Source organism: Cyprinodon tularosa, unplaced genomic scaffold (genome assembly GCF_016077235.1).
Source record: "Cyprinodon tularosa strain WSP-4 unplaced genomic scaffold, ASM1607723v1 ctg321, whole genome shotgun sequence".
Classification (NCBI taxonomy): Eukaryota; Metazoa; Chordata; class Actinopteri; order Cyprinodontiformes; family Cyprinodontidae; genus Cyprinodon; species Cyprinodon tularosa.
In genome coordinates, this window is record NW_024039032.1 from 131,274 (window position 1) to 151,765 (window position 20,492).

At 37.9% G+C, this 20,492-nt stretch overlaps 1 protein-coding gene across 2 annotated transcripts; it reads right to left on the reverse strand.

Annotated features, from left to right (window-relative positions):
- Nucleotides 1-997: 997 nt before the first annotated feature.
- rasl11a (RAS-like, family 11, member A) lies at nucleotides 998-18,876 on the reverse strand. Of its 2 annotated transcripts, XM_038293125.1 has the most exons (9): nucleotides 18,341-18,876; nucleotides 13,159-13,215; nucleotides 12,956-13,038; nucleotides 9,097-9,137; nucleotides 8,883-9,012; nucleotides 6,611-6,686; nucleotides 5,019-5,095; nucleotides 4,669-4,742; nucleotides 1,401-1,539 (listed from the first exon to the last, which is right to left on the reverse strand). In XM_038293125.1, the coding sequence occupies exons 1-9, from the start codon at nucleotides 18,495-18,497 to the stop codon at nucleotides 1,536-1,538; spliced, it is 699 nt and encodes a 232-aa protein (XP_038149053.1). In that variant the 5' UTR covers nucleotides 18,498-18,876; the 3' UTR covers nucleotides 1,401-1,535. The 2 variants fall into 2 exon arrangements, with proteins under 2 accessions (XP_038149052.1, XP_038149053.1); XM_038293124.1 differs by lacking the exon at nucleotides 4,669-4,742 and having other exon boundaries at nucleotides 998-1,539; nucleotides 18,341-18,875.
- Nucleotides 18,877-20,492: the final 1,616 nt, after the last annotated feature.

Below are 20,492 nucleotides of genomic sequence, written 5' to 3' on the forward strand. Positions count from 1 at the left end.
CACACACTTTAGAGGTAAGGGAATGATCATACAGTGGATGACTGTTTTATCAGGGATCTTGGAAGAAAAGCAGATGGATGCCTTTTTTATATCCAATTAGAGACAAAATTATTTGTTGAACGATAATAGTATATTTAATAGAATATACATTTTTAGACATACTTATAAATATATGCAACTTGCGGGACTATGCAACTTTGTGGTCATTATGAGTCCAAACTTCAATTTTTCCCTCTACATATATGCTTCTGACTGATTCAAGGTAGTAGACACCTGTGATGCTAGTTAGTGGAGATACCTTGATTTATTAAGATTTTTTTGTCTTTTCTAGGGGTACAATGTTTTTTGTGCAGGTCTGTTTCATGAGTTTATTTTTTTAAATAATTCTTTTGAAGCTTGGTTAAAAAAAATCAACGTCTGTTTTTTTATTGTTCGTTTTCATGAATTCAGATTCAAGTTATTTCTGTGACCATTTTGGGTTTTATTGAAAATTAACCAAATAGAATAATTTAGTACGTTATCTCCATATTTAAAGTTTTGCTGTTTTTATTTATATACTTATAAAATGCATTATAATTATATCATTCTTAGTTTTACTCTGAAATATGATATGAAATCTACAAGAACAAAATGCTGAACTTAAGTTCCTGTTTTAACACTTTTAAACCGGTTTTATTCATCATTCTTCTATATATGTGAGCCCAAAGCATCATTAGAGAAAAGGAATTTTCTCTTCACTTTGGAATAAGAGGATTTCCGTCCTCGGCCATAGGTCACTATTTGTCTCAGCATATAGCCCTGAACTCGAGCGTTTTGGGGTCATTTCCTGTTTTTGTTTAAAATATATTCTTAATAGGAATGTGATGAAGACATTTTTTTTTGTCTGCTAAATGTTGTCTTTGCCATACTGATTTATGTCAGCTGTTTAAGAAAAGAGCACATCTTTAATGTTTCTTTGACAAAGCATTACCAGTAGAAATAAGAATCCATCTCTCTATTTAAATTCTTAAGAGTTTTAATTACTTTGGGTTAAAGACTTGTCATTTCCACTCTCATGAAAACAGGAAAAGAACCGTCTAATCAATTGTCCTTGAGATGTGTCTTTGTTGATCCCAGGAAGGAAGTGCTTCTGACCAGGATTCTCCTTCAGAGGAGCTGGAGAGCCAGGAAGCTAAGTCAAAGTCAGTCTCTGCCTTTATCTGTTCATCAGAAGAGAGACATATTGTGCTCTTTGAAAGGCTTTGATCCCCTTAGAGCATCTCGGTAGTTTTCATGTAACGCTTCAGACATGAAACCTGGAGGTCATGGCTCTTCATTATCTCCTCTTGTGATTTTTCTTCCATCTTTTAATTTGGACAGAAGGCTTTGATATTGCCTCTGTGTGCTTCAGGATCATATAGTTGTAGCTGACTTTACTTTGGAGGAGAGGACCTGTCTGAACCTTCTCTTCAGCTCCTGCATGTTGGGAGACTTGGGCCTGGCTAGATGAAGGCCTCCTCTCCTCTTCTCCCCATTCCCTCCTCCCAGCGCTCGGATCACCTGGTGCAGGAGAAAAAGATTGAACAGTTTCCCATTATTTTTACATTTCTCTTAGTTTATAGGCAATTTTCGATTCAAATGTTTGAGAAAATACTATAATATAAATTATATTTATTTTTCTGGTGAAGATTCTCAGTCATCCAGGTCTTGGTAATTCCAAAAATGTTAAAAAGCAATCCACTGGACTTTGTTTGAAGACGTCTTGATTCAAATCCAGGATGCAAATGTTAATTCAAAATTGCATGTTTTTGGTCCACTCTATTAAGCCTTGAACTCAACGCTATTTCTGACATTTTGAATTGAAAAAGCTTCCTGGATGGGAAGCGAAATATCTTCAAATTTGGAAACAAAGTCCAGTGGATTGTTTTTTTTTTTTTTTGTTTTGAAATATATTTATTTTGATTTCTCTGTAATTGGATGCCCTCTGGAGTGCAGGAGGTGAGAAACAAAAGGATCCTAACTAAATGAACATCTGTTGGATAATGTCTCCCCATGCAAGAAGCTGCAACAGAACTGGAGAGCTCCTTCAGTGACAGACTGTTGCACCCTAAATGCACCAGGGACCGTTATCACAGATCCTTCCTCCCAGCAGCTATAAGGCCATATAACAGGGTTTATACAGGAATAAGTAACTCTAATTTAATGCTTTTTAATACTCTTTTAATGCTCTTAGAAATGGTTTTAATGCCATCAACAAGTAAACATGACTCCCATATACTGTATATATATATATATATATATATATATATATATATATATATATATATATATATATATATATATATATATATATATATATATATATATATATATATATATATATATATATATATATATATAAAAAACACTTCAAAATCCTTTCTAATCTTTACATTGACAGGCTTCAGCCATGTCACAAATACCACGTTTTCCAGCCACGTTTGTTGAAATGTACATCTTCCCATTTTCTAGCCTTCTCCTCACCTCAGGTTTCTTTTCTGAACATACGGCTTCACGATCAACCGGAAGCGGTTCCGCGCAAATATATCGCAATATTATATATCTGTTATATATATTTTCATAAAGCATTTTAAATGCCATGATAATCCCATTTAATGAATTTTTATACCAATTAAGGCCTTAATTTAAAAATGATAAAAAATGATATTTTAATGAATTTTAATGATTTTTAAGGTTATGTCTGAATTAATTTGTTCATTTCCATAGAATAGTTATTTATTGCTTTTGTCAGATTAAAGTTATTTCTAGAACCATTGTGTTTTCATTAAACAAAAGACACCAATAATTTTGCCCACATGTGTATTTACTCAGCGAGAGGGAAGAGAAATTGACCAACAAAAGAAAAAGAAACAATAACTAAGACAGGAACAGAGTCCATATTGACATAGCTTTAACCAGATGGAAGCAACTCATGAGGAGTTGGGGGTTCAAACTAGACGTGGAGGTTTCATGCTTTCTGCTGGACAGGTAGGTTAACTTAACAGCAGAGTTTATTTTGGCACTATGTTAGCAATAGGACAGAGAAATCCAGCAACTACTCAGTCCTCCTGGCTAATTTTTTTGTTAGCCTACATTGGACGAGCTCCATTGCAACATTTATCAGCTGATTTTAGTCTGCACAGGAGTCATAGCAACAATTTATCAATGGTGATGGGGAATGATGTGTAGAATAGACCAAAGTAACACAAGTTTTTTTGTCAAGATGTAGTCCGTAGAGCTGCAAGAATTTTGATGCCAAAACAAAGAAACTGCACTGTGTATCCTTCTGTTCTTTATAACCTGACAGGACACTTGAACTTATGCAGGATGTTGACATTGTCACATTAATGATACTCCATGGCTCCCATATTGGGTATTATCTCGATATAGGCAAAGTGCTTGTTATTCATTTAGTGCACTGCTAAATAACAGTACATTTTACACACTGAGGCTTTACCAGAATCCACCTTTGTTGACCCTGGATGGAATATATTGCTCCTTCTAAATCTAGTTTCTCTTAGGCCTATGCTCCCATGCTTGTATATTATTAGTAAAGCAAACTAGTTAATAGACTAATCTCTGTTCTGTTTTTTCTTTCCGTTAATCCTTTGTCTCGTCTCACTGCTTATTGCCAGAAAATTTTAGTCAAACCTTTCTCACTTGTAATTTTTTCTGTCCTTTAATAAAAATAAATACAAAAACAAAGATGCACTTTTGTATCGCTAAATCTCAGTTTAGCTACAACAACATTCATGATAAAGTTTTGAGAATAAATTGACGGGTATTGTTTTTTCCTTCTGCAACCTTCCAGGAGCTTTATCATTTGGGTTTTCTGCAAAACATGTTCTTTTTAAATAAGATTAAATGTGAATATTTTTAACAGGCATCCTAAACTCTATGTATTGCAAAAAAACAAACTAAATAAACCTAGCATTACCCAACTGCAAATAACCTAAACACAGCAGGTCCACGCGGGATCGTGGTGCACGGTGGTGCGAGCATCATGTTTTTTTATCCAATGATGGGGAAAAAGTTCAGCATTTGGAAGAAGGACAGAAAGAAATTCTGCCTAAGCTACAAAAAAATTAAATCAGATGGTCGAGGTCAAAGCATATTCATGTGCCCAATATCAGCTGTGTTCTAAATACAATTTAAAAATGGCAGCATACCTTGAAACTTGCTTTTCGCAGATTATTTCTGGCTACATCATGCAGTGGGATTGTTTCTCTTTAGCAGGAACAAACAACATAACCTTGGTGGAGCTTAATATAGAAACAAGTCTGAAGAAAATATGTTAAGGTCTAAAAAAAGACTCAAGAGACTTTTAACTATTTCTTTACAAAATATCTTTAAGGTCATGTTTGACTTGACTGCTGCTTCACAATTTGAGCTACTTTGTTTTGGTCTGTTAAAAAATGTAAAATTAAAATATCTCAAGGATTATTTATGGACTATGGATGATTTTGCTAAATCTGTAATTCCCCCCCCCCCCCCCCCCCCCCCCCCCTTTTTTATTATTTTAACAGGATTATTAAACCGTCAACCTGTGGATCTCATACATTATTTGGCTTTTTATTTAGTGAGGAACTAACTGGTGGATTTGTTATCTGAAAATGTGGATAATTTTGGGGAGAATTTGAGCCTAATTACCACAACAATCTCGTAGAGCAGCAGGAAACTGCAAATTTCAGTGGTCCTCCCGGAGGGGAACGACTGTTACTCCACTAAGAAAAAAACACACACACACACAGTGATCCATTTTGGTTTCCCTCTATGGCCAAAAAGATAAACATGTGGTATTTCCGTTTTTAGGATCAGTCAGCTATCAGAGCTCCCACAGAGCATGAAATTCCTTAAAAGGATGGTGGATATAAAATGACCAACACCCAAGGAGCTAAATAAGATGCTTTCATCGAGACAAACGCTCCCTATATTAGGACTCCTGAGTCACCAATCAACCGTTTCCGACAAAAGAAGAGAAAAATAAGATAAAGCCCCACCTCCTGACAGAGATGGAGGAAGGCGGCATGGACTCCCTCGTGGTTCTCTCTGGCCGAGGCCTCGAAGTAAACGCCTCCTGCGATCAGAGATATGGCTCAGATCAACTCAGCTCTCATCGTCCTGATAACAGTCGGCATTCCTTTCTCATCAGGAAACATGCAGGATACAGTTTATCAAGGTCACTTCATCTGTACTGTGTTCCTCAATATTTTAGCAGAGTGTGAAATCGCCAACTGTTGGGAGTTGGTTGGTGTGTTCAACCATAACTAATCCATCTAAAAACTGGAAATCACCAATTTCAGAATAGGTGGTTTCTATTTCTACTTGGATTAAGGTTTACAATAAGAACAATAAGTAAAGGAGTGATTATCTGTGAACTGTAAACCATAAAATAAATGGTTTTTGCAGATCTTTCACTGGATAACAAAGAGCATAAATCTTTCAAACATTCACAGAGGGTCAAAATAAAAAGAATCACCAAAGAAAAAAGCTTTCAGAGAAAATATGCATAAGAATGTTAATGGTTGGGGATGCAGTATAATTGCAGGGAATGGGTCATGGTAGAAAAAATTTAATAAATAGACAATTTTAAGTGGTATAAATAGGGTTCCAGCAAGAAAAGGGGGTATAATATACCCAGGGGACACCCTGTTACTCAATGCACCTCAACTGACCCCTTCAATGCAGAGAAGCCTCTGCTCTATTTTGAGGATGGAAGAGAGAGCAGAGTCCAGCCATCCGGAAAGAAGATCATACTGGCCGCTTGTATCCAGGATCACGTTGTTTCAGTAATAATCCATACCTCAAAAGCATAGCTGAGGCCAGGAGGGTAGACAGAACAGTAAATCAGGGGTTCTTTCTTCATCATAACAGACTGGACTAGTGCATAAACCCCAATCTATCAGTTTATTCCTCTTCCTGCTTTCCCTCTAGTTGCGGGTAGCTTTGGTTTGTTGTTACTTTTAGGCTGAATTAGAGATGTCCCGATCCAGGTTTTTGCACTTCCGATCCGATACCGATATTGTTTTTGGACTTCCGATCCGATACCGATACTAGCCGATACCAGCCTATCCGAGCATGTATTTAAGTTTAAGTTAAAGTATTTAGCCTTAGTTGTAAGACTCATGTTGAAAAGGGTTTTAGTACTCTTGATAACATCTAGCCAGCTAAATTGATGAGATTGAATAAAACACAATGCTTGGTAACAACAAACTTACCTGTTTATTAAGAGATAAACACAAACTGGGCTAAATTACGAATAGCAATCTGAAATTGCACAGTGAGCAGTAAAACCGTAAACAGTTAAAGGTGCAAGTATTACTGTAAGTTTTAATAAAAATGCAAAACAGGGGAACACTGGCGCAAAATAGTGGAATGGATCGTTTCAATCGGCGAAACTGGATTTTTTTTTAAAAACTGGATCGGCATTTTACATGCTTTGCCGATACGCATTTTTTTGCCAATATCGGCGTCCCGATCCGATACGTGGATCGGATCGGGACAAGCCTAGGCTGAATCCATAATTAAACAACAAAACAGCATTAGGGGTCTTAGGACCAGGCATTCACTTTTTTTTTACTGTACTCCGTACCTAGGGAAGTGGCTAACGTGTTGCCTTCTTCTGCAGGCACTTGTCGGGCTCGGAGCAGGTCATTCTTGTTGCCAACCTGCAGCAGGGAAGAGATTATACTGGAGATTAGATTACACGATTAAGATTAGCAGGTTTCTTGTCTGCTCTGCCTTGAAATTAATACGGTTGTTCTGATCAACCTAACAGGATTTTAAAGACATTAATGTATTTACACCTTTTGATTTTTTTTTTACACGTTGAAACAGCGCAAACACAATCCTTAAGAAATGTATTTTATAATATTATATAATGAATTTTAGGGTGGAGGATTTTTTAAGGAAAGAATAATGAGACGCAAGCTTTTTGTTTTTAACAACTAAAAAAATGTTAACAGTTCTTAGCCTGCCTTTTGAGCAGAGATCGACTGATGCAGATTTTGTAAGGCCAAACCCAATGCCAATTATTTTAACATCAGTTTATGTGCTGCCGATTTTTTTGGGCCAATTCTTGGGGCCGATATTTTTTTCTTTCTATATTTACAATATAAAACTGACACAGAGATAACAAATTTGACACGGGTCTCAAAGTAAAAAAAAAGTAATGTCTAGGCAAGAACTTGTCTTAGGCAAAACCATTCACGCTGATGCCTACCTTGGGGAGTGGCGGCCTAGTGGTTAAGGCAATGTGCCTGGAATCCTAAAGTTCTAAGTTCAAGCACCACTCACACAGACTGCCACTTTGGCAAGACACTTAACCCCCACATTGCTCCCCAGATGCCGCATAAAGGCAGCCCACTGCTCCCCAAGGGGATGGGTTAAAGGCAGAGAATTCATTTTTTTACTCTGTAATTGTGACAGTGTAATGACAATAAAAATGCTGGAATATTAAAGAACTGAAAAATGGGCCATTCTAACACATAAATATGATCTAAAGCCTTTAATCGTAGCTCCGGTAGAACGTCTAGTTGTTACTAGCTGTTGAAACCAAACCCCAGCCTTGACTCTTCTGCAGCCTCTATCTAAACACTTTTTCCTTAATTCAGACCCTTTTCCTTTTGAAGACGAGCATGCCCACAACATAATGCTGCCACCACCATATAAAACCATCATTGCGTTCATGGTGAGTTGAAGCGTTGGTTTTTCTACCATACAGCATTTTCCCTTTTGGTCCAAGAGTCCATTTTGGTTTTATCAAACCCTCTTCTTCTTCACCTCTCCTGGGAACCTCCTATCACTTTTTTAAGCTAATGCCTACCATTTTCGTTTTCCACTTCATTCCATCTCTATTATCTCCATTCTTCATCATTTGCTGGCTCCACCACTAACTTTGTGATCTCTCTGCTTTTTCTCATAACAGTAGCATCATCTGGTCTATTACTGTTTGGCTGTGACACCGTCCTGAAGCGAAATGTCGGCTATGCTGCTGCCATCCACACCTTGGATTATAGATGACAGAGCTGGGCCTCTTTTTCAGTGTTCATTCCTGTTTCTCTCCTAAACATAGCTATGGGTTCAGCTTTAACTGTGACTAACTGCATGCGCTGCTTTTCATCCTTTTGACGTAAAAACTGTTTTAGAGCTCATTTCTTTCACTGTTTCTTTCGCACAGAGAATCTATGGAGCTAGTTTACTGTCACTTTTTTATAAAAGCAAATATTTATAGATGAGTGTCTATATGTTTGTTTTGTATGTCTTCTTCTGTGTCCTTGAACTCCTGCTGGCCTCTGCAGATGGTCGCTCTCACTGAGCCCGGTTCTGATGGAGGTTTAAAAGGAGTTTTCCTCTCCACTGTCGCTACAAGCATGCTTGGTGTGAGGGATTGCTTTCGAGTCAATGAGTCAATGCGATCAGCGGGTTTTCCTTAAATAAATAAAAAAATTTAAACAAATCTGACTGTATGATCTGGTTGAAGTGTCTCTGTTGAGCTGACATGTGCCATGAATTGGTGCTATATATAAAACAGAACTTCATATTATTAAATTATCTCAGTTCCATAAAGTTCAGTTTCATAGATTTGGATAACTATCAACTTTTCTGTCACCAGATTCCCCCACCTAAGGTTTAAATCCCTACAGCTCCTCCAGAGTTATAACTGCTACCTTGCTACTGCGCTCACTGATGCTCTTCAAAGCTTTGAGGGATGCTCAAAGTTTTATTTTAGATGCCAGCATTTTTATTCACCTTAATGGCCGTGATCGACAGAAAAGTAAAAAAAATGTTCAAAAGGCATTTCAAAAAGATAGCTGATGCAAGTAAGCTATCACAGTGAAACTTATCTTTGCAGAAATCCTTACCAGAATAACCGGGATGTTTCCAGACGGATGTATACGTCTGATGTGCTGGTAGAGAGGCTGGATGGTTCGATAGCTACTGTTGTCTGTAATGGAGAAAACCAGCACATACCCGTCTGCCCAATAGATGGACCTGGAATTAAGAAAGTACTAAAGGAAATTAACTGAGAACATGAGTTTGATATTAAAACTCATAATAATATGATTTCAGCCTGACCTGTTGATCTGCTCCTGGCAGTACAGGCCTTCAGCGTCATCCTGATAAAACAAAGAATGAGGTGAGTATGCAGGTGGGTGTTTGGCTGCCAGCTTATAACCAAGAGAAATGGGTAGCATAGATGGAGCAGCCATGATTTATTCAACCACCCTGCTGCATAGATGGCTCTGTAACTGCTTTTTGTTTTGCAGCATAACTTAAAGATCCCCACTTTTACATTATGAACCTTTTTGTTGAACCCTCCCTCCCTCTCTGCACTCATTAAACTCCCTCTGTTATCAGTCACTTTCTCCCTTTTGGAATTCTTTCAGACTTGCTCAGTCTAATTAACCTCTGCTTCTCACTGTCAAGAAGCTTCCAGTGAAAAAAGTTGGACTCTAAAACAAACCGTTCTTTAATCTTTTACTCATATTTCCTCATGATTAAAAAAAACTAGGCCAGAGCGAATGCAGCATTGCTAGTTTTAATATTAAGCTAGAATTTGACCTGTACATAACTCAGATTAAATAAAATGTTTTCTTTAAAGTGATAAAATCCTACTGAAAAAGAAAGATTATCTTCCTTCCAGGTGAGCACACTCTGTGCTGAGGCATTAGACTGAGTAACCTATACTTGAACATGTCAAGTCACTACACCTGATCCATTATCTCTGTTCATTGAGCTACCGTTTATTTGCCAAACAAGCTCATTAAAAGTCGAAACCACATGTTTCAGTAACAGTCGCTCCTTCTAGAAACAACATTCCACAGCAGATCTTTTTCTGTCTACCAGTCAGCAAATCCTGGACACTTAACCCTGGATTTCCTGTTCATAACCCCGTATTTTTTTGAAAATGCATGGCCCAAACTGGCTGCAAAAATAAGAGCCTGTAAGGCTTTGTATCAGGCATAAAGGTTGCAGTCGTAAATACTTGATGAAGATCTGTATTTTGAATTCCTCTGGTTGTTATTGATCAATCACATTATTAGAATTATTTTCATTGATGATGTATCAGTCTGTTAAACCCTAATATTAGCTTTGTGTCAGAACTAATGCTTTCCCAAGTAGTTTATCTAATTAGGTCTTCTTATGTCAAAATAAAAAGTCATCTTCATTCTGTATGTGGCAAAGATTTGTTAATAGAATGAGAGCGGTTTCCTTGATCTAAGAACATAATGTAATATTATGATAAGGCTGGAGCCATTGATGTTTCTTCATTTACAAACATGTATGATGTAATGTGGAGATTTGGCATACTGGAGTTGTATAAAATGCTTCTCTAACTGTGGTTGTGGGCGACTTCAACAAGATGTGAGCCCGGTTGATAAGCGCTACCTTCTGTAACGCTAAGCAAATGATCTGATTTGAGAAAAATTACAATGTCCTGGTTATTAAAAACTTATACAATATGATGTATTATTTAAAGAGTTTGTCCCGAGTAATCTCCTCTCACTTAAAGAACCCGAAAGAGAAAGCTTCAACTTGTAAACACAGAGCTTTCCATAACAACATCACTTTATAAACAACTTGTTGACAATTTGTAAAATACATATAAAGCTAATAAACAGACAAGCAGATACGTTATACAAGAACTTGGATTTTTACTTCAAACTAGAACTGACCAGGAGGAGAGAGCAGTGGAGAATGAAACAGACCTAACTTAGACATGCTCCAGTTACAAGTTGGAAAACCCACTCTGCAAAAAATCTAAATCTAATTAAGTCCTTTTTTCTTAAAATAAGTGCATTTTTTCTTGAACTGAGGGGGTAAGCGAGACATTTTGCCAATAAAACGAGACAATTTAAACTTAAAATAAAAAAAAGAGCTTATTTCAAGACCATATTATCTAATTAACTTATTCTAAGAGTAAAAATACTCATTCCATTGGCAAACGATCTTATTTTCCTTCTTTAAATTAAGAGTGAATTAAGACATTTTCACTTATTTCTAGATCATTTGTGCAGTGCATGGGATGTTAACAGCTCTTGTAGCTACTATTGGTCAATTTAAATTGCTTTAATGTCCATACATTACTGGCAATTTAAAACCAATCATACCCAAAATTCGTACTTAAACAAAAATCGCGCTACTTTATTGTGTTTTTACTCGAGTAAAAGTAAAAATTAGCCTTCAAAGAACTCTCTCAAGAATAAAAGCCTATTTGATATTATTATATTTAACAAAATTATGTGAAATACAATAAAATATGCAAATTCTAGAGTTTCAAAGACTAAGATCAGACCAAAGAAGAAACTATAAACAGAAATTACAATTAAAAAAAACAGGTGTAATGAATATTCTTTGAAATGCATTTTTCGTTTTAAAACTTACAAACTGTAATAGTTACTGTATGTAGAATGGGTTAAATTACAGCATACTGTTAACTGTATTTTCACTTAACCTCCACACGGCAGAATCGGCAGATGGAAAATAACATTTAACCAGCAAGGCTTGTTCATAAGAATTAAGAAAGTGTGTCTCTGAATTGTGAATAATTGTTTAAAACAAGCTTGTTTTCATTAAAGTTATAGAGGATGATTGTTTATTTCCGGGTGGATCATCTAAATAAGTGGTCCTCCTAATTGTCTATCATTCTGGTGATATGTTTACGTAAGGCCGTCCTATGTGCTCGTCCGGTCAGCTATCTTTTTCTGTGCATGCACACTTTCAGGCATATATCTGTGTTAAGCTACAGTTTCAGACCTTGAAGCTTGTTTCCTTGCAGTGGTTCTTTGAAAATGGCCGAGGGTCGTATGAGAAAAGTGTCTACGAGATGCATGAGAAGAAAAAAAAAGAGGCAGATATATCCCAGAATGCTTTGCGTGGAGAACTCTCCTCGGGAAGCATTCTGGGATTTGCTGTCAAAGCGGCCTGCTGTCGCCATAGGCTGCTGCTACCAGACACCGCCGACAAATAACAAAGATGGCGCAGGCACCGCACAGCGGACCAACGGGGAAGTAATCATCTGTCCAAACAGTCAGTTAACTGAGTTAACTATAAAGTCCACTATATTGTCCCCGTTCTATTTAGTGATTGAGGGATTTTGGGGTTAGGGTGGACATTCGGACACAGTAAGTTTGTATGAGCTATGAAAACAGCAACTTTTAAACACAGCGTGGAAAAGCGAGGAAAAATGGGCAGTTCGCCCAGGAGAGGGGCGGGTCTTTTTTAAAAATTTGAGAAAAACCTTCACAATACCTTTAAGTGAAGTGACTCAGAATGGATGGAGTAGCAAGAAACTTTACTCAATAAGAGTAGTGATACTTTCTCAGATTTTTACCCAAGTAAAAAGTGTAATGCTGTAAAAATACTCTTAATAGTAATTTTTTTATCAAAAAGTTACTCTACTACAGTAAATGTAACTGAGTAAATGTAACTAGTTACTACCCACCACTGGTCAAAGCTGATCAATACAATCCATTTGATGTAAACATGAGTTCTGTACCTTCCTGTTGAATTTTACACAACTTCACTGAAAAGAAGCATTTATGTTGATAATTTAGCACAGACTGATTTACACAGCTGTGTAGTGCTGGTTACTATAGCCTCCATTGGATAACATGTAAATACGGGGCCAGTATTGTCAATATTAATACCGATACGTATACTGATACTATTTAAGATTTTTTGCATGGATTTGCCTTTAAAAAAAAGATTATGTAGGATGTTTACACTTTAACTAGAGCTAGACAAACAGAGCTGAAAAATAAAATAAAATGCATGTTTCTAAAAAGCAGCGGAGTCCAATATGGTTTGGAATCAATTTAGAAAGAGGGAATTGATACATTTTTTGCCAATTTTCAATTCAGCATTCTTTCATACAGAGAATATAATGGTCACCAAGTCATACAAGCCAAAACAGCCAGTTCATTGAAATGACCTGGAGGGCGACACAGGGTGTGTCCTGAATCTGGAGCGACACTTCCTCCCCATCCATGGTGACCTTTCTAGAGTAGAGCGCTCCTGCGGAGACAAAGAGATACGGGTGGAAGGATAAATATGAAGGGATGACAGGATCAATCAGGATAGGATCAGTCAGCAGTGTGAAGGACTTCAAGGCGCTCAGACGAATGAGAAACTCACCTGTGTTTGCTTCATAATCTCCAATGAACCTCTTGGTCAGAAACCTGACAATCAAAGCTGAAATGAAGCAGAATTAGTCGATCAGTGACTGGAGACACTGGAGTCTCTCTGCGCTCTACTTTTTCCAACAGCTGGTAGAATTTCTCTTCTCCCCGCAACATATTTTCTTCTTTAAGGGTCAAATTTCAGTGAGGGGAAAGAAACCCAGGCCTATGGTGAATAAGGAGAGAAAATAGTAAGAACCGGACGTGCTGGTAAAAGATTATCTCCTTCACTCCTTAAGGACTTCCAGAGAAGCTTGGATCCTGTAGTGAGGAACAAAAAGCTCTCTAAACCATGCATGTCAAAACAAGAACTGCATGTCCAGATGGTTGGGTCCTTGGAGAGGACTGAGCATTGAATCAGTGAGGCTCTGCTTTAAGGAGGGAAAAGGAAGCCTACAAAACACTGCAGATATACCCAGATAAAACAGAGGAGATGGTTCTTTTTTTATTTTCAGACTAAAGATCTACATGAAGTGCAAAATCTGAATGTATTTTCTTATCAATATAGTGCTGGAAAAAAAAAAGCATAACGCTTGAACTTCTATAACATAGAAAACCACAAAGTTCAATGCAGTTTATTTGGGATTCTATGCGTATCTAACATGCAGCAATGGATAATCTTCTGTTTTGAAACAATTAAAAAACCAAAATCAGAGAGTGTTTGGTGTATATTTTAGGGCAGTTTTGCCAAAAATCAAAATTGTGATTATTTTTCTAGCAATATTGGAATATTATTTTGATTTTCTTTCGCATTATACACAAATTTTGTATTTTTCCTCCAGGTTTTCAGTTTTTCACTTCTACCTGCATAAATCTGCATGCTAGCTGAAACTCTCTCTGCCTTTTCATGTGGCGGCAAACCCACACTAAGCGCATCACTGCCACCTAAAGGTCAGGAGTGCCAGATTTAGTTTCTTACTCTTATTAAATGTAATGTGACCAAAGATGAGTGTTTCTGTTATTTAAAAGTACTGTTTAGTTCAATTGCAATTATATTTTGAATGGAATTAATTGCCCTGCCTTGGTTTATTTGGATTCTGCCCACATAACTGATGGCTGGTACAAGCTTTAAAGTTGTAGGAAAATGGCCGTTCCAACCATTGCAGGAGAGAATAAAGTCAATCCAATTGGTCGTTTATCAAGGGGGCAGGATTGTTGTGGCAGAAGGTTCGCAAGCATGTTTGGTTGTGGCCGGTGTCTCAGAAGCATTTTGCTAACCAGTTAGCAACTTAGTCCTAGTAGGTTCCCAGTGGGAAATTAGATCCCAATGGGAAATTCCATTGGGACCAAGTAGCACTAAATTGTTGACTTAGAAACAACACTGTCAAGGAACGCTATGGACAGAGGAAACATGCAAGAGGAGGAGAGTTTTGTGTCGGAGGTCATGGATGAGTCTCCTCCGTCATACATTTTTTATTTAGAGGAGAAAAGCGGGGATGAAGATGTTGTGGAAGAGGACGCCAGGGCGGCAGAAGCTTGGTTTGGTGTAGAAGGCTTACAGCCGTACATGTTTGAGTCCTTGCCTCGCATCGCTGCCAGTTCTGTTAGCTCTACGCCTGCTGAAGACACAGACGTCCATCCCCGTGAACACTGGGATGGAACTCAGTGGGAAAGTAAATGATTTTTATTTCTGATTTCAATCGCTGCGTATATTAGCTGCGACATATAAATCAAGATGCTATGACAGAAAAAATTTGAATGACAGATGAATGTTGATATATGACTGGCTGAATTTAGGTGTTCAGGCTGATGTATAACTAACTGGCCTGCATAAGATAACGAGAAAAAAAACACAGATTTTAAGACAGGATTTTTTTTTTAAATAGAAATTTTCTAACTTTTGGGACAATATCTTTTGATAAAGAGTACATTTATATACTTGTTTAAGCCAGAATGATTAGACAGTTAAATATGATTTCCCTACGACTTGAAATGCACAAAAACTAAAATATCTTATTCTTCTATCCAAAATAGCTGAATCTCAATCAGGTTGAATGGAGATTGTTTTTCAACTTTTGCCTCAGATTCACATTTGGATAATTTAGTTCTGGGTTATAGCCTCACCATTTAATCCGATGGATATGCTGTAATTTGAACCGTTCCAGAATGTGTTCTTAGTGTTAATTTCCTGCTAAAAGTTTGAAGGGGTGGGGGGGTCCGTATCACATGTTCATCCTATAAAAGATGTTGTTCCAGAATTTCTAACTCTTTATCTCGATAGTCTTCCCTTCAACGTTCCATATCTCTGCTGTAGAAATGCAGCCCCTCAGAATGATGCAGCCACAACTATGCACATTGTGTACATTTTTTTTAACAATGGTGCCATCTCCACATTAGTCAGTAAACTGGGAATAAACATAAAAGTGTTAAAATAGAAAAGGGGGAGGGTGGTAATGTTGGCTCTTTAGCTCAGATTAAACATTCTGACTTGAAAAACTGATTTAGAGCTAATCTGCTTCTGTTTTGCCGTTTTATCTCTTCCAAGATAACGTGAGCTGCAGCCATTAACATTTTACTTTTCTATTAAATAGAAAGTACTTCTAGGTCAGTGCAGACCAGTGGACCAGATGGAAAACCTCATTGTGCCTGGTTCTGCTGGAGGAGTTTTCCTTCCCACAGTCGCTATATGTTCCTCCAGGAGAAACGGATGCTGCCAGTCATTGACCTAATCTGCTGGGCTTCATTACAGTGAAAATTTTTTAACCAATTAGACTAATTGATTAAACTTGACTGCACTGTGTGATAACTCTTTTTCCCCATTGTGAAATGGAGGTAAATAGCTAACCAAATTGAAAAATACTGAACTGAACAGAGATATTTCTCCAAGATGAGTTACAGACAGAACATTTTCTGCTCACTGGACATGCAGTGCAGATTCCTCGCTGTTTTCCTGCCTGAGGATTTCACTTCATCTGGCGTATTACTGCAAGCGAACTGTTTTGCTTTCTGGAGAACGACAAACTTCACTGTGTCACAAAATAGAGTGGTGGAAGCAGTTAAAAGACGTTTAGGTGATCAAAATATACCACAAGTTTATCTGACAGATTGATGCACAGCTGTAAACATACCAAGACAGCGTGACTGTTCATCTATTCTGACTGGCAGGGCAAGGAGAGCACCAATCTGATAAACAGCCAGCCGCTCAGGGGTAACTATGGGGGAGGTGCAGAGCTTCCCTGCTCAGGTGGGACAATCAGTTGCCATGCATGCTATATATCTGGGCTTCATGGGGGAGTAATCATATACATTTAAGCCAGCGTGGACTTTTGGTCTGATGAATATTAGAAAATTTTATCAATAAAAGTTGTGATATACTTCCTTCCTTCTTCTTTTGTGCTTTCTATTCTTTGGCCTTTCGCCATGTTGGTCATCTGATACAGAAACACTTTATCCAATTGGCTTAATAACATACCTTTAGAAATATATATATATATATATATATATATATATATATATATATATATATATATATATATATATATATATATATATATATATATATATATATATATATATATATATATATATATATATATTGTGCAGACTTGATGTGTCGCAGAAAACAAAGATTTAAAATATCACCTGAAAGTAACAGTAAGAGATGGTAGTGGCAGCATTATGCTGTGGGGATGCTTACCTACAGCCGTTTCCCTTCCATTCTACAGAACGTAGATCGACTTCACAATTCTTTGGTGCGCTTATTTAATAATCACTAAATATTTTGAGGTTTATTTTAGCTAAGGGGTCTGATGTCATGCGTAGAAAGGCGTGGGGGTTAAGTGTTCTTATGTGTGTTTGTATGTATGTGTCCTGTGTTATATACTTGGAAGTGTGAACACTTGCTTTTAATCTGACATGCATTCGTTTTTATTACTTTGTAAAGCATGCTCTGTTGTCCATGGTATAAATAAATAGGTTGATTAGATTTATCATTCTGAGAAAGGGGAAAAAGTCCAATATTTATGTAATCACATTTGTATTGTGATTAATGAGCTTCCTAATAACATAAATTACACCTTTATTCTTTATTGCATCTTATTTTTTGTGTTATATTATGTTTATAACGAACCAGATTTATCAGAGCACAACTTTCTGCAATAAACTTATTGATCTTTCTAATGTTTTGTATGGTCAAACACAAAAAAAATCCCATAATTCCCCAAAACTATCCTTACTTGTTATCAGAAATATGAGAGTACTCCTAAAATGGGACTAAAATAGCATTTTAAATTATTACAGTTTTGATCTCATTACATTAGGATAATTTAAATTGATTTCTGTATTTTACTGGTATAACTATGCCCTTGCTGCCCTCTTCGCCTGGTCAGCCTTAAAAAAGAGATTTCATCTCAATTAGTTTTTTTTTAACATGATAAAAAAAAGGAAATATCAGAATAGAAGAATAAAAAATTCCCTTTATTGCCCCACAATGGGGAAATTCCGGTGTTTACAGCAGCAAAAAGATTATAGAAATGTGGACCTTAGAAACATGTTTAAGAATAACATACTAGTGAAGAGTTAAAAGATAACCAATAAAATACTGTACTTTAAAGTGTTTTTTTTTTTTTTTTTTTTTTTTTTTTTATAAGTAATCTTTTTTATATAAAACACTCTGTAATCATCCTCAATATGATGATGTGAATAGCGTCCCAGCCATTTAATTTATTCTTTATTGGCCCCACAGTTCATGACTCTACATTGAAAAAAAAATAATGCAACCATTTTTGATATTTTATGAAATCATATTTAGTTACTTTAACACAATTGTTCATGTTAGCAGGGTAGGACATAAAACAATTGTGTTAAACTAACTAAATATGATTAAGTAAATGCCAAAAGCGGTTGCATTATTTTTTTCAGTGTGTATCAATTACAGCCAATTATAGTTTTTGTATTTAACTTTGAGGAAATCAGTGCTGTTTATCGCCCCCTATCGTCCATCGATTGTAAAACTTTATTTATCTCCCACTTAATGATTTCATTTCAATTTTAAATAATTTTAAAGTTTCTTTATTACACTGTAATAAAATATAGAAACCATTTAGTCTTTTAAAGTCACATATTCTGCCCTGAAAGTTGAAGCCATCCCTATATTAGGATTTAATTATTATTTTTTTAACTGCATCCTGAACCCATACCGGTTTTCCCGACGTTCCTGGCGCCCAGCACCACGATCTTCACCGTCTTGTTGGGGACGCAGTCCAGCAGGGGATACTCCGGGATGGGGACCAGCAGGAAGTTGCCAGACCCGCTGCTGTTCATGTTTCCCGGGGCAGAGTCTCCAGACAGCCGCATTGAGCTCCTCTCCGCCCCGCAGCGCAGCTCCGAACCTTTCTGGGGGAAAACTGCAACCGATCCCTGCAAACCGAGCGGAAATCACTCCGTGTTAAATCCCTGCAGGGAAACCACGTTTGGACTAAAAGCTCTAGTTTAACCAGAGAGAAGGAAAAAAAAAAAATGCTTGGAGTTGATCAAACAAATTCAGTTTGTCCTCCTTCCTTGTTATTATTAGACTTTTCCACAAGTTCTTCAAAGAAAGCTGAAACCAGACTTGCAGCTCCACGTTGGATGCATCATTAAAGGCGTCAATAATCCATTTTCACGCCTAAAAGGTCCCGATTCCCGCAGATTCCAGATGCCTCTGGTTGTGGACTGAGAGCAGGAGTGATGAAAGGGAGGGAATGGGATGTAGGCTTTAATCCGGCCCCTCAAATATTCCCGGGAGATCAGTGGGAATTTGGTCTAAAATCACAGCCTGGATACATTAATGCTATAAAACAAGGACATTATCTGTGTTTTATCAAATGCGGTGGATATAAATGTGGAAACAAAAGTATAAAAGAAAAAAATCATATTTTGAAAAAGCTTTCCGTACATTTTGGTTTATGTTGAATTGAAGTCGATGTTTGTCTAAGTTTTTCTTACCCAGAAAAGGTCCAAGTACACTTTGGGGATTTATTGGTACAAATGGGGACATGTGACTGGAGAGAAGTTCTCTTCTTGGTATGGGGATTAGGTTGAGGACTAAGGTGTGAATTTAGTTTAAATTAGGTTTAGGGTTAGTTATGTGTTAGTTATCGTTGGTGCACAGAGTTTTTGAAGGACAGAAGCTATACAAAGGGCATGAATAGCATGTCCTTACCACTGCAGAGGCCACTTTAGCATGTGTTCTGACTCCTAAGGTGGCACCATAGCACACCTTTTGACTCCCAACAGAGAAGTTTGGCACATGCTTTAGCTACAGGACAGTTTAGAACGTGTTTTGGCTCCCAAGAGGGCAGTTTAGCATGCGCTTTGGCTCCTGGAGGGGAGTTCAGCATGTGCTTTGGCTCCCAAGAGGGCAGTTTGCCCGTGCTTTGGCTCCTAAGAGGGCAGTTTAGCATGTGCTTTGGCTCCCAAGAGAGCAGTTTAGCATGTGTTTTGGCTCCCAAGAGGGCAATTTAGCATGTACCTTGGGTGCTAAGAGGGCAGTTTAGCATGTGCTTTGGCTCCCAAGATTGCAGCTTAGGGTGTGTTTTGGCTCCCAAGAGGGCAGTGAAGCATGTGCTTTGGCTCCCAAGAGGGCAGTTTAGCTTGCGCTTTGGCTCCCAAGAGGGCATTTGGCATGCACTTTGGCTTCCAAGAGGGCAGTTTAGCATTTGCTTTGGCTCCCAAGAGGGCAGTTTAGCATGTGCTTTGGCTCGCGCATTGGCTCCCAAGAGGGCAGTTTAGCATGCGCTTTGGCTCCCAAGAGGGCAGTTTAGCATGAGATTTGGCTCCCAAGAGGGCAGTTTAGCATGTGCTTTGGCTCCCAAGAGGGCAGTGTAGCATGTGCTTTGGCTCCCAAGAGGGCAGTTTAGCATGTACTTTGGCTCCCTAGAGGGCTGTTAAGCATGCGCTTTGGCTCCTGGAGGGGAGTTCAGCATGTGCTTTGGCTCCCAAGAGGGAAGTTCAGCATGCGCTTTGGCTCCCTAGAGGGCTGTTTTCATGCGCTTTGGCTCCTGGAGGGGAGTTCAGCATGTGCTTTGGCTCCCAAGAGGGAAGTTCAGCATGCGCTTTGGCTCCCTAGAGGGCTGTTTTCATGCGCTTTGGCTCCTGGAGGGGAGTTCAGCATGTGCTTTGGCTCCCAAGAGGGAAGTTCAGCATGTGCTTTGGCTCCCTAGAGGGCTGTTTTCATGCGCTTTGGCTCCTGGAGGGGAGTTCAGCATGTGCTTTGGCTCCCAAGAGGGAAGTTCAGCATGTGCTTTGGCTCCCTAGAGGGCTGTTTTTATGCGCTTTCGCTCCTGGAGGGGAGTTCAGCATTTGCTTTGG